General features: G+C 39.3%; 1 protein-coding gene across 5 annotated transcripts in view; it reads right to left on the reverse strand.

Annotated features, from left to right (window-relative positions):
- The window catches only part of unc5a (unc-5 netrin receptor A), a 607,644-nt gene that overhangs the window by 63,065 nt on the left and 530,068 nt on the right, over positions 1 to 14,511 (reverse strand). For all 5 annotated transcript variants that reach the window (XM_073067589.1, XM_073067590.1, XM_073067588.1 and 2 more), the window contains one exon: positions 5,610 to 5,697. In XM_073067589.1, the coding sequence (XP_072923690.1) occupies positions 5,610 to 5,697 (88 nt within the window). The remainder of the gene's footprint in view (positions 1 to 5,609; positions 5,698 to 14,511) is intronic.

Consider the following 14,511-nt stretch of genomic DNA (forward strand, 5'->3'; position numbering starts at 1 on the left):
TAACATTAAAGGACCTCAGTAACTTATAGAACAAAACAAACTGGCCCTTCATACTGTAACTCACTATCGAACAACGAACAACACTGTGGGTAATCCTACATTAGAAGTGTATGGTATTTAATACTTCAGTAGTATTTGAGTAATATTATAAATATGTTGTCTGATGAAGCATTCTTTAAATAATCCATTGTGGTTCAACTGTAGTAGTGTGTGAATGGTATACATCTTCACACCACCATGTCATACGTGCATGCCTAACTGAAAGTAAAAATGAACTAGACTTCCATTCTCAGCTGTGTGTTTCCTTTCAATTAGTTTTATGTTCTGGAGTACAAAACATAGAGGTGGTGATGAGACAGTTTCCAAATCAACCTAAGATGACTACCTACCTGTTGAAACGCAGCAGGACGTTTGAGTTAAAAATATAAAGTGCAGCGAGAAATGAATGAGTGAAAAAAAGAAAACAGTGCAGCATGTGCTTCTTCAGGAAGGCGCGGAGATGGTAGAGTTTTTTAAAAAAGGCTGAAAGTGGACAAATCTCTGGGTTCCTAAACAACGAGTACACAGTGATGATAACATTTTTAAATAAAGCAGAAATGGCTGGCAACTTTGGATGGATAGTGACATCTGATTGCCCAGAAGAACTGGATATTGTATACAAAGCAAATTGAGAAGTATACGAAGCAAGTGGAATAGCTGATGAGAAACGAGGGCCAGTTGTGCTGGGTGCATTGGGTGGAAGAGCACACAGTTCACTTAGAAGTTTCACTGCTCCAACAAACCAGCCAAAGTGAGATTTCAATCACAATCAAGAGAAAATCCGCAGATGCTGGAAATCCGAGCAACACGCACAAAATGCTGGAGGAACTCAGCAGGCCAGGCAGCATCTAGGAAAAGAATACAGTCGGCATTTTGGACTGAAATGTAATTCTGTGTGTGTTGGTTGAAGTGAAATTTGCTGATATCATGAAAGTCATGAAGGAACATTTTGAACCAAAACCATTGTTGATAACAGAACGATTTAGGTTTCTGAAGTGGAATCAAAAGGAAAGGGGGGTATGTGGCAGAATTGAGGAAATTGAATGTTTTCAATTCCGTGATGGGCCTAATGATGCACTGAGAAGTCATTTAGTTTATGGAATATTACAAGAAAGCACTCAAAAATGGTTCCTAACTGAAGATTAACTTTCATTTAAAAGAGCAGCTGAAGTAGCTGTAACAATGGAAACAGAAGACAGAAACACAATTGTGTTGTAGTCAGGAATAAAAGTGAGAATGACCAAAATTGCAATGTCTAAACAGAAACTGGCATGGCTCAACAAATTGTGTTACCATTGTGGCAGATGCTCCTACACACCAGACCAATGCAGGTTTAAAGACAAAACTTGCAGAAAATGCAAAGTAGGACATATACAAAGAGCATGTGTCACAGACAAAAACAAATGGACCTCATGGAAGAGAAAAAGGTAAAAAGTCAATTTGCTGTTTCAAAAAGAGCACTAACTTGCACGCTTTGAAAAATCTAATAATAAGAGTGGGCAGCTTTGAGATTTACAATGCAAAAACTAACAAGAAGCAAGTAATATGGCTTACACCTGAAGTGAACAACAAATTAATTAACAGAAATAAAATGCTGGGAAACTCAGCAGTATCTATGGAAAAAATAAACAGTTGATGTGTCAGGTTGAGACCCTTCATCAGGACTGGAAAAAAGATGAGAAGTTAGAGCAAGAAGGTGGGGGAGGCAGGAGGGGAGGAAGAAGTACAATGTGGAAGGTGATAGCTGAAACCGGGAGAGGGGGAGAGGTGACGTAAAGAGCCAAGAAGCTGATAGATAAGAGATAAAGGACTAGAGAAGGGGAAACCTGATAGCAGAGAGTAGAAGACCATGGAAGAAAGGAAAGCAACAGAGCAAGGTGATGGGCAGGTAAGGAGATGAGATGAGAGAGGTAAACGGAAATGGGAATGGTGGTGGTGGGGGGGGGGGTAAATTATCAGAAGTTTGAGAAATCATGCTATCAGGTTGGAGGCTACCCAGTTAAAATACAAGGTGTTGCTCCTCCAACCTGAGTGTGGCCTCTTCTTGTCAGTAGAGGAGGCCGTGGACTAATTAAAATGGAATTGGACACTAGCTGGTCTGTTTCAGTCATTCCACAAAATGAGTTTGAATGGTATTTCAAAGATACTAAACTGAAGCCTACAAATATCCAAGTAAAAACTTGGATTGGAGGAAAGATATCTCTTGCGGGAATGACATTTGTAAAGTGCAATACAACAACCAACAAGTCCTTTGGGCTTGTACCTGGTTTAAAAAAATACAAACAGGAGGGCCAGAGTTATGGGGCTGTGAGAGGCTGAGACAACTATGACTTGATTAAACTGGTAAGGAAGGCGGGCTCTGTCATGGACAAAGTACTGGAGAGTTTAACATCGGTAGCTGAGCGAAGGGCGCTGAGTAGGCTACGGTCAATTATGGATAACTCTGAACATCCTCTACATAGCACCATCCAGAGACAGAGAAGCAGTTTCAGTGACAGGTTACTATCGATGCAATGCTCCTCAGACAGGATGAAGCGGTCAATACTCCCCAATGTCATTAGGCTTTACAATTCTACCGCCAGGACTTAAGAACTTTTTAAAAGCTATTATTAATGCTTTTGAGATAGTGATTTAGATGCATATCATATTTTTTTTACTGAGTTAAGTATTGTATGTAATTAGTTTTGCTACAACAAGTGTATGGGACATTGGAAAAAAGTTGGAATTTCCCCATGGGGATGAATAAAGTATCTATCTATCTATTTATCTGATTGGAGATCCATCGACTATTTACGAGGCACATCCCTGCAATAGAGACAGCTGAAAGCAAATTAGGAAAGGTGCTGGATGATGCCACAACAGTGTTCAGGGATAGGAATGGAAAAACTCCAACATACCAAGGGTAAAATAATGTTAAATGAAAGTGACACAACTCAGTTTAACAAAGCACGTCCAGATTGTTATGCCATCTGTGATAAAGTAGCCAATAAGCTAGATCACATGGAGGCTGGAGGAACTCTTTCCAAGTGAAGCCCATGGGCAATTCCAGAGCTTCTAGTAGCCAAGAAGAATGGGTCTGTCAGGGTTTGTGGTGATACTAAGGCCACCGCCAACCCAGTGTTGAAAGTAGATCAATATCTCCTGCCCAGGATGGAGGATGCTAGGAATATTGGTAATGTTAACCCCAAAGCCTTTGCATTATGTTCCGTTACTGCTGCTGAGAAAAATCTCCACAAATTGACAGAGAGGTCCCAGTTTACTTTGGGATATAAAATGTTTCATCTAGTACTTGTATGGGAAAGAGTTTTCCCTCATTACTGATCATCAACCACTAGTGTCCATTTTCAATCCATAGAACAGCTTTCCCTTACAGCAGCAGCACACATGCAAAGATGGGTTCTGTTTATTGGAGTATACAATTATAATATTGAATTAAAGAGGATGACTAATCATGGGATTCCTGATGTATTGTCCTGTTTACCCTTGTAAAAGGAAATAACTGAAGATTTTACAAAAAAAGACACTCCTGTTGACACACTTTCCCTGATGCAAATCGAAAGTCTCCCTATTGCAGCACAGATGATCCAACAGGAAACTTGAAACGACCCCACACTGTCTGAGGTCTACATGGCATCCCAAAATGGCTGGTATGTGCAGCAGAAATTCCAGTTCCCCCATTTTTACTAACACTGCGATGAACTTGCATTGACGGGAATGCATTATGTGGAGATTGAAAATTGCTGTATCATCCAAGCAGAGAGCTAAAGTGCTGGAGGAGCTACATGCTGATCGTCTAGTCATGATGAAATGAAAATGTTGGCTCAAAGTTTCGGTTGGTGGCCTGGGGTCGATCAGCGGATCGAGCAGCTTGCCATGCATTGTTCAGGATGCCAACATGTTCAGAGGTTGCCAAGAACAGTGCCTCTTCGTCCCAGGGAATGGCCTGAATTACCACGGCAGAAGATTCACGTGGATTTGACCAGAGCATTCATGGGCACGGCATTTTTGGTAGTAGTGAATTCAGCCACAAAGTAGCCAGAAGTGTTCCTAAAAGCCTCCGCTACAGCCCTGCACACTGTCATTGTGTTGAGAAAGCCTCTTCTCAAGGACTGGTGTTTCAGAAAACTTAGTCAGTGACAATAAACCCGAGTTTGTTGCGTAACATTTTTAGTCATTCCTGAAAATGAATGGAATAAAACATATTACATCTGCACTGTATCGCCCAGCTACAAATGGCTTGGCGTAAAGTTTTATTCAGAGTCTACGAGAATGCACTGCGAGCAACAGCAGCAGAACACATTACACTGTATCAGAAGCTCAGTAATTTCCTCTTTGCTTATCTGTGTAGCACACTCCACAACAGCTATGATATTTTTGGGTCATTCCTTGTGTTCATGTTTGGATCCCCTCAATCCCAAACTCAGAAGGAGTATAAAGGGCAAACAGCTGAAACAAAAGGAAGTTCTCAAACAAGGCAGTTCAACATTTCACTCCTGGACAAGCAGTCCTGGCGTGGGACTACAGAGGTGATCAAAAGTGGGTACTCAGAAAGATTAAGGACAGTAGAGAACCATTCTCTTACACAATGGTGATTGCATCTGATATCATCTGGAGGTGACTCATTGATCAGTCGAGGAGATTAGAGTTAGTTGTTAAAGAAGAAAGGTGGTCAAAGATTTCAGAACCACTTCCTGCAGACCCAGAATCAACACCTGTATACATGTTGAGATGCGTTCTATATTGAATTGGAGTCTATAGCTAAGCAGAGAGGAGTGTAGTGTATTTAATATTTTGGTTCTTTGAGTAATATAAGAACTATATTGCTTGATTAAGCATTACTTGTTTGTTTACATAATTCATCATGGGTTATACGCAATAGTATATGAATGGCTTACGGCATCATGCCACTACATCATACGTGCAAACCTTGCTAAAGTAAAAATGATCTAGACACAGTGTTTCCATTCAATTAGCATTATGGTTTGTAGTAAAAAAACATAACAAGGAAGGCTGTGTTTCTGGACAGCAGCTTTTTCTGATGATTAGTAAACACTGACTTTGCCTGTCCAAATATTTGGCACCCTATTCATTGTTCTGAACACTTACCTCCGTCACATCTTTAGTGTGTACCACCTACAATGGGCACTGCAATCACATGCCTTGATCACCTAGACGGCACCTTGCAAACCCTTCTACCATCCACAGGGCAGTGGGTCCAAAGCAATGCTACTACATACAGGTTCCCACTTTAAGTTACACCCGGTCATGATTCAGAAAAATAATGGCATATCTTTATATCCTGGAATATCCTACCCAATAACACTGTCCGGCAATATCATCAGATATAAGGCAACATTACAGGAAGCCAGCCCACCACTAATTTCCCAAGGACAATTATGCTGGCTTACCTGTATTGCTCTCATCCCATGAGGGAATTAGTAAACATATACACTCAGCATTTGCCCTGCAATCTGCACCACTAAGTTCATATTTTGGAATGTCTTGCTAAAATTGTTGTTCAATACAAGAATATATGTACACATACACAGGATCTTGATATTGCTACGTACCTCATGTCCTCTTTCTTGTGGACAGTAAGGTACAGTTCATAGATCTTTCCTCGAGGAATAGCTTCTGGTGGAATGAGTAAGCTTATACCTAGAAAGAAACAAGAGTCTGGGGTTCAAATTTTGTTATCTCTAAAATAAAATGCATGGATTCTTTAATGGGCATCAACCGTTTTCAAACAGCTCGCATCTATTTGCAGAGGAATCATGCTGCTCACATCGCAACTTTATTTTCCAAGCATTCCATTATAAATTGGCAATCAATATAATGTCAATTTCTCTTTCTTCTTTCCCCGAAGCTGATTGCATATCTATTGGATGTTATACACTATGTGGCAAGACTGAAAGATACACACAAAGCATGCAAACTATCTTGAGCTACACATAATCCTGGAAAAAGATCAGAAAGCAGTAGAGAATGTGTGAGGCATTTGGTGTCCCTTAGTTGCCTCGGCCCAGGATCAAAATGCTATGGCCCACGACTTCATCTGCAGACATCACTGATTATAGAACTAGATGGGGCAATAGCACAGGATATTGTAACTTGCAAAATTTAAAACTGCTCAAGTAGAAAACACCATTATTTTTGGTATGCTCTTCTCCTGGCCTTAACTTTGGTTGTGAGGAAAGTGACCTTAAGTAATGTTGGTTCCAACAATGGTCATAATGAAATTTGTCATAATGCTTCATGAGCATTAAGGTTCTCCCGGTGATATCGACAGGGAATAATGGAGGAAGGTGCAATCTTTTGTTGCTTCCTTTGTTGAGTACTCACAAAATAGGCAGATGAAAATAAGGTCATTTGCACATTCTGTTCTACTCATCCAGATGTTGGAAACTGAGTAAAAGTTTGGGAATACAATGCAGTATCAGAAACTTTGTAATTATAATGCTGAGCAGCTTCTTGATATAATATTCCACTTTATAATACAAATGACAGAACCAGTCAATCCATCTGCTGTTCCCACACAATTAAAAGTTATCTAGCATTGGTTAACACAGATAGAATGGTACTGTAAGATGGAAAGGTTTGTTTAAAGAGCCATTTTGCATATTAATGGGCTGTTTCTCACTAACTCAATAAACTTTGACAAAATAATTAGTGAAGATAACCATGAGATATAATTTCATTATAGGGAGCACAATTATAATATAGTGATTTTAGCCTTCAAGTATAAACCAAGAGCTGGAGTAAACTTGGGGAATTATTTCCTATTTACAGCAATTGAAATCCAAGCACTGTCAGTTCTGAGTTCTTTCTGAATACACAAGACATCAAAGTTTTAAAAGTAAATTTATTGTCAAAGTACATATGTCACTACCTACTATCTCGAGATTTATTTCCTTGTGGGCATTCACGGTAAATACAAAGAACCACAATAGAATAAATAAAAGCACCCACAAATACAGATGAACAATCAAAAGAAACAAATTGCAAAACAGATAAGAGAAAAAAAGTAATAAGAATAATAAAATGGAGAACATGAGTTGTAGAGTCCTTAAAAGTGAGTTTATAGGATGTGGAATCAGTTCAGTGTTGGGATGAGTGAAGATATCCCCTCTGGTTCAAGAGCCTGAGGATTGATGGGTAATAGCTGTTCCAGAACCTTGTGGTGTAAGACTTGAGGCTCTGGTACCTCCTTCCTGATGGCAGCAGTGAGAAGAGAGCATGATCGTGGGGTCCTTGATGATGGATGCTGCTTTCCTGTGACTGTGATCTTTGTAAATGTGCTTAGTGGTGTGGAGAGATTTACCTGTGGACTGTAACCACTACATTTTGTAGGCATTTCCATTCAAGGCCACAATACAACCAGTATCATCTCCATCACAGTTGGCATGTCACCTTAAACTTTGACAAAACTGTGCAAACTGCTACTAAGAAAGTAGAGGCATTAGGTTCAGAATTAATCCTATTGTTGATGATCTTCTTGCATCTTGTGTACCTCAACATCACCTTTCAAGCACATAACTCATCCAAAACATGTCAACAGCAGTTAACTGTCCAACATTTGTCTGCAGTGATAATTTTAATTACATGAATCTGAATCATTACTAGCACTGTTTACTCATAGAAGAACAGCAGAGGTAAGGTCCCAAACCTCAGTAATTGAGCTATGGCTTGAAAACAAGACTGAATTCATCCTAACACATTCAGAAGCAAATAAAACTATGAAGTATAAATATAAACGGGAGATGGATGAATTCTGAATTCACGAAAAAGAAGAAAAGAATGAAGTACAAAGTTGAAGTTGTTGGTTGCCTGAAAAATGCTTAAATTGTGAATTCAAAAGCAAGCTTGAAAAGCCCTAATGAGCCTAGACAGGCGAAGAGTTGCTGCTCCTTGGGTTTATTTTGAGCTTCTTAGGTGCAGAGTGGGAAACCAAACCTGAAAAGTCAGAGTGCAGAATGGACGATGAGCTATAGTGACAGGAAGGCATTTTCCAATTAAGTGCAGGTGTTCTTAAAGCCATTACTCAATCTGAATTTTGTTTCTCCATGCAGGGAAAACTAAGTCATGAGAACCAAATATAGTGTTCTAAAATGAAAGGAGGTACAATTCTCGGCTTTAACGGGCATGATATTGATATTGGAGGGTACAGAGCAGTTGTTTCATTTTCTGCGTTGTCTGGAGGCATGCCATTGAAATGGATGGGTATCGTTGGAGATGGAATAGAAAAACTGAGAATCGCAGAGGGTATACTTCATCCACAAAGCTGAGAGTGAAGGAGGAAGATGTGGCAAACTATCATCTGCCTCTCGTTTGTTCTTTTCACACTCTCCCTGCAACTAATTAATTTCTGGTTTTGATGAAAGGTCACTGACCTGAAACTTTAACTCTACTGCTTGACCAGTTGAGTATTACCGGCATTTTACATTTTATTTTAGGCTAGCAACAACTGCTGGTTTTCCTGACAACCAGACCTTTTCAGAAGGGACTAACATCATATTGTAGTCAGATAACCATGGCCCGATTCCTTTATGCAACAGTAAAATTCCAGCAAACAGGAGCTATCCATTAAATCATCTGACCTGCCGTGCTCTCTGCATTATTTAGGCCAAATAAACCTACTTATCTTGCCCCCTCAATTCATCAAATACCACATGAGAAAGAGCTGAAATACAAGGGAGAGCTTCACATTCATTGAATGGTTCCACAGCTTAAAGCAGAAGTATTATTGATGACCTGCTTGTGGTCAGGCAACCCATAGACCAAATGCTACAGAATATGTTCACGGTACAGAAGGAGGCCTTTCATCTAGAGACATTCTTTGCCAGTGTACCCCACTCAGATTCGGTATGTTGCTTTTTTCATGCTGCCCCTGTCTTGCTCCAGCATGCATCTATGTTTTCTTTTAAGAATGCAACAACCCTCCTTAGCAATCGCCTGGTATTCCAGTGACACTTTATGTAAAGGTGTTGCTCTGATCCTCTCATCACATGGTGAAACCATTCCAACAGACTCTGTGAATGAAATGTAAGATTGTGCAGAGTGCACCATCGCTATAATTCATCAGATGGATTCCGTAATAGAATCACACAGCACAGAACCAGGCCCTTCAGCCCATCAAGTCCATGCCAACCCTAAAACACCCATTTGATTACTCTACTCTCATTTTATTCTCTATTATTTGAAGAGACTTTTGCTTATTTAGTATTGATTTTGGGCAAGGGGAGTGGTAACAAAGAATATAAAAAGGTCATAGGACTTGATGAGATGGAGCTGGATTCTTGATATTTCTATAGTGTGCGCCATTGAATAATATTACTTCATTTAAAACATCCACCATCACTTAAATGGTGATTGGTTATTGTTATTTTCTCACCAAAAGATGAAATAGTTGATCCTTCCTAAATTATCATAGAAAAATCACAGAGTTTTGGACAATGGTACCCAATTTAAACTTAACCTTTCTAGAAAAGATTTTAGGACAGTTAAACCATTTTACATAAGTGGTGTAAAATAGGCTCATACTAAATTAGAAACTCCTTTCCATTGTGCCCAAAGCTCTTTACTCATTAAAAACATAGAAAAATAGAAAACCTACAGCACAATACAGGCCCTTTGGCCCACAAAGTTGTGTCAAACATATCCCTACCTTAGAAATTACTAGGCTTACATATAGCTTTCTATTTTCCTAAGCTTCATGTACCTCTCCAAAAGTCTCTTAAAAAACTCTATCGTATCCACCTCCACCACCGTTACCGGCAGCCCATTCCATGCACTCACCACTCTCTGAGTAAAAAACTTAACCCTGACATCTCCTCTGTCCCTACTCCCCAGCACCTCAAACCTGTGTCCTCTTGTGGCAACCATTTCAGCCCTGGGAAAAAGCTTACTCAAAGCTTACTATTGGGGTCAAACACCCAGCCTCACCTGTGATATATAACGCAGCCAAACTTATATTTTTCAGATTTCCTTCTAATTATCAACCTGCCATTTCAGAAATATTAGGAAGCTCTTAAATATCCAGAAAATATTAAAATCTGTAAAATATTGCAGAAACAAGCAAGACTGAAATTTGCAATACACAGAAGATTAAATCCATCATTTGACCAGTCAATTCAATAATGTTATTTATTAAATACTTACCTTGTTCTCTTGCATCTGTTCCTCTCTTTTCAAATGAATTGAACCATTACTCCTGCAACAACCATGAGGATTCCAACAGAAAAACACAATCAGGAAAAGGGTGGAATAGAGTGGCCAGTAAGATCTAGTCTTCCTTTCTTTTACGGGAAATTCTGTCTTTCCCCCGCAAAATCTTGCATATTGATTGCAACAGAATTTGGCATGGGGGAAAATGGGCTCTTGTTCTGTAATGGGGCTGCTTTGCATGTTTGATATAAAGTAATTTCACCCAGATTTTCCAGATTAAAATGAAGTCATCACTTCTAATGTCATCTTAATTAGTTTCATCTGTGTTTCATCCACAACCAGTACAATCTTCCTCACGTAAAACACCTGAAGCGTGGCAACAATATTCCAAACGCAGTTACTGTTAATAGTCTTCATCCTAAAATAAGCTCCCATTAGTCATTTTGCTCCACTTTCTGACTTCTAACCACGTTCCCAGCTGTGCTGTTACAATCCCTTTAACACTGCATGTCCTGATTTAATTAACAGGTTCCTTCTGATGCACTCATCAAGTACCTAATGCATAATGTTCATTCCACTTCCTTCCAATTGTTTCCACTAGTTATAATTTATGTCACTTCTGCATCTTTCAAAGGGAGCTTATGCTCATATATTTGATGCTGGATTGATTTTCCGCTCAAGTTTCAACCTTCAAAAGAAAATGAGGAACCCTGTTTGAAAAAAATCACTCAACATAATACATTTTTGAATGCCAAGCTATCTCCATATACCCAAAGCTATCTTTCATGATTTCTTACAAGAATCCTTTCTATGTTACTGAATTAGTTTATTTCTGCTTCTTGGAAAATAACATCTTTCTAAAGTGTTATATTTCTGATCCACATTTACCTGTTTAATTATTCAAGCAGTAAAGTTACAACAAGAGTCCTCAACAGAGGTTGAAAATGCAAGTGTAGTTATTATTATTATTAATAAGGAAAGTTGCAGTCTATCATTTAAAATGAAAGAATGTTTGTACAAGAATATTTCATGTCAATATAACACTAATTAAATGCCTCAGAAAATGCTTAAACTATTGACATTGTGAACTAAAAATATTTTTGTAGAACAAAATTAGATTTCCCTGATTTAATTTTTGCAATAAGCTTAACTGAGAGCGTGACTTCAGAACCAGAATCAGAATCACAATTAGCTGTATTGTCACTGACATATGTCATGAAATTTCTTGTTTTGTGGCATCAGTAGAGTTCAGACATGACAAATACTGGAAGTTACAATAATATAAATAGGTAGATGGACAGACAGTTAGAAAAATAGTTCAAAAGAGAATGTTTAGGAACAGTTCCGATATCTGATGGCAGAGGGGGGATAAGCTGCTCCTAAAATATTTTATTGTGGGTCTTCAGGCTCCTGTACCTTCTCTCTGATGATTGTAATATGAAGAATGGTGAGGATCCTTCATGACGGATGCTGTATTCTTGAGGCATTGCCTTTGAGGATGTTCACAATGTTGGTAGTGGGGGTAGGGAGGAAGGTTTATGCCCCTGATGGAGCTGGCAGAGCCTACGGCTCTCTGAAGCCTCTTATGATCCTGTGTATTACTGTTTTCATCCCATAGAGTGATGTAACCATTCAGAATGCTCTCCATGGTATACCTGTAGAAATTTTTGGTGACATACTGAATCTGCTCAAACTCCTAATTAAGTATAACCGCTGATGTGTCTTCGTCATCATTGCATCAATATGTTAGGCCCAGGATAGATCTTTTGAGATGTGGATGCTCAGGAACTTGAAACTGGTCACCCTTTCCACCCCTTACCCCTCAACGAGGATTAATGCATGGTCTCCTGACACCCCCTTCCTGAAGTTTATAATCAATTCATTGTTCTTGCTGTCATTGAGTGCAAGGTTGTTATTACAAGACCACTTGATCAGCTGATCTATTTCACTTCTTTACACGTCCTCAACACCATCTGAGATCACAGTCATGAGTGTAAGGAACGTGGAGCATTTGGCTAAGGTGCACTGGTATTGATTGTCAGCGAGTAGGAGGTGTTAACCTCCAATCCACTCTGACTGTGGTGGTCCCCAAGGAGCAAGACAGGAATCCCGTTGCAGAGGGAGATACAGGGGCCCAGGATTTGAAGCTTGCTGATTAGTACTGTGGAGATGATGATGTTGAATGCCAAGCTGTAATCTTTAAACAGCAGTGTGACACAGTTACCGCTGATGGTCTAAAGCCCAGTGGAGAGTCAATCAGATTGCATCCATTCTAGACTGGTTGTCGCAGTCAGCAAATTGCAGCAGGCAGGCAGGGGTTAATTCTAGACATGACCAATTTCATAAAGCACTTCATCACAGTAGATGTGAATGTTACCCTGCTCTTCTTGGGCACCAGTATTATTGCCAGGCTGCAGCAGTGAGAGGCTGAACATATCCTTGATTGGTTGGCACAGGTTTTCAGTACCCTGCCAGGTATACTATCGGGACCTGATGCCTTGCCAGGGTTCATCCCCTTGGAGGATGTTCTAACGTTGGCCTCCATGACAGAGAGCACAGGGTCATGCAACACTGTGGGAATTGGCAAATGTGTAGTTTTCTTTTCCCTTTCATTGCATGTTTTAGCTGGAAGCACCATTATTTTCCAGAACAGGTGCAAACAGTCATTCTAATTTACACTAAATATTTAAACTTTCTCCCTTTTTCTCAAGGTGTATAGATAGGGTAAATGCAAGCAGGCATTCCACTGAGGTTATGTGAGACTAATCTAAAGATCATAGGTTAAGGGTGAAAGGTGAAATATTTAAGAGGGACCTGAGGGGCATCTTCTTCACTAAGAGGAGTTGTGAGTGTGGAATGAGCTGCCAGTGGAAGTGTCGGATGCAGGTTTGATTGAAACATTTAAGAGAAATTTGGATAAGAACATGGATGGGAGGGGAATGGAGGGCTGAAATTCAGGTGTGAGTCGATGGGATCAAGCAGAATAACAGTTCAGCACAGACTAGATCGGCCGAAGAGTTTATTTCTGTGCTATAGTGCTCTATGACTGTGATTTTAAAATCACTTTACAGATAGCACAAACGAGACTCATGTAAACAATGAATTACCACAAATTAAATGATCTTACTGTAAATGCTGAAACAAAAACTTTGCTTAATTTTCATTGTTCTTTTGTGACATAATTGGTTTTAAGTATATGGCCAATCTGCTTAAAGGCCACAGAAATGTATATACGAATCAATCGAGATTTATAAGAGTTTAGCTAGAAGTCTGCTCATCCTCATTTGTTTGGACTGACAGACCTTCTACCAGAACCTGACAAGGAGCAGATTGGGCTGGAGAAGGAACCCCCTTGTCGGGCTGCTCCTGGGCTTAGCCTAGGTAGTCATTCACTGTACCAGGCAGTGGGCAGCCAGGGGATTGTTTGACTTAGTCCGATTACCTACACTGAAAGTAAGGCTATACTCACACTTGGGTGACTCTGAGCAAGTAGTATGTTCTTCCATGACCAATATGAGTCACAGGGATCCATTGAATAATGATAACAGTATTTTAATGTAGACTCTATGTTGTGTTAATTTAGAAAATAAATAAAACTGTTTTGGAATAATAAATTGAGGGAGCTGTCTGTCCATTATGTGTTATCAGAATATTATGGCCATTAATGTTTGAGGTTTATAATATTTTAATGGTTTTGAGTTAACATGGTTCATATATCTGGTGCTAACATCTGCTCCAAACCCATTACTTTATTAAACTGCCAGACTTAAGTGGCAGATGGAGAAATAATAATGTAAACACAAGGCAAACACTGAATATAAATAATTTGCTGTAATTTAAAACTTAGCATTAATCTGCGAAGAGTTTTATTCTACCATTTGGTATTTTGGAGATCATCAGTGGATGGTTTTATTCATCTCTGTAAAATTTTCACCATATAAATGGGAATATTGACATCTCAGATGGAATCTATTGTTTCTATGTTAAGAAAAAGTTGAAAATAAGGAACTGGTGAGGGTAGATTGAGGTATGTATAATAGTCCTAGAGGAGACAGTTGTCTATTAAACATGTAGGCCTAATCAAAGTAAGTTTACAAACTAAATATAATTCCATGCATGCCACAGTTGGAATACTTTCCGCCTCAGGTTCTGTTAGAGAGACATGCCAAATGGTGGCTCAAGAAATGTCTAATCATCTCAATCCAATCAGAAGAACACCATCTTCAATGTTTTAGCTATTCAGCTATCCTATCAGCACTTGAAACTTTTGCAAAATGAGTCAGGAAATAGCACAAAGTTGCTTTAAGC

Source organism: Hemitrygon akajei, chromosome 15 (assembly GCF_048418815.1).
Source record: "Hemitrygon akajei chromosome 15, sHemAka1.3, whole genome shotgun sequence".
NCBI lineage: Eukaryota > Metazoa > Chordata > Chondrichthyes > Myliobatiformes > Dasyatidae > Hemitrygon > Hemitrygon akajei.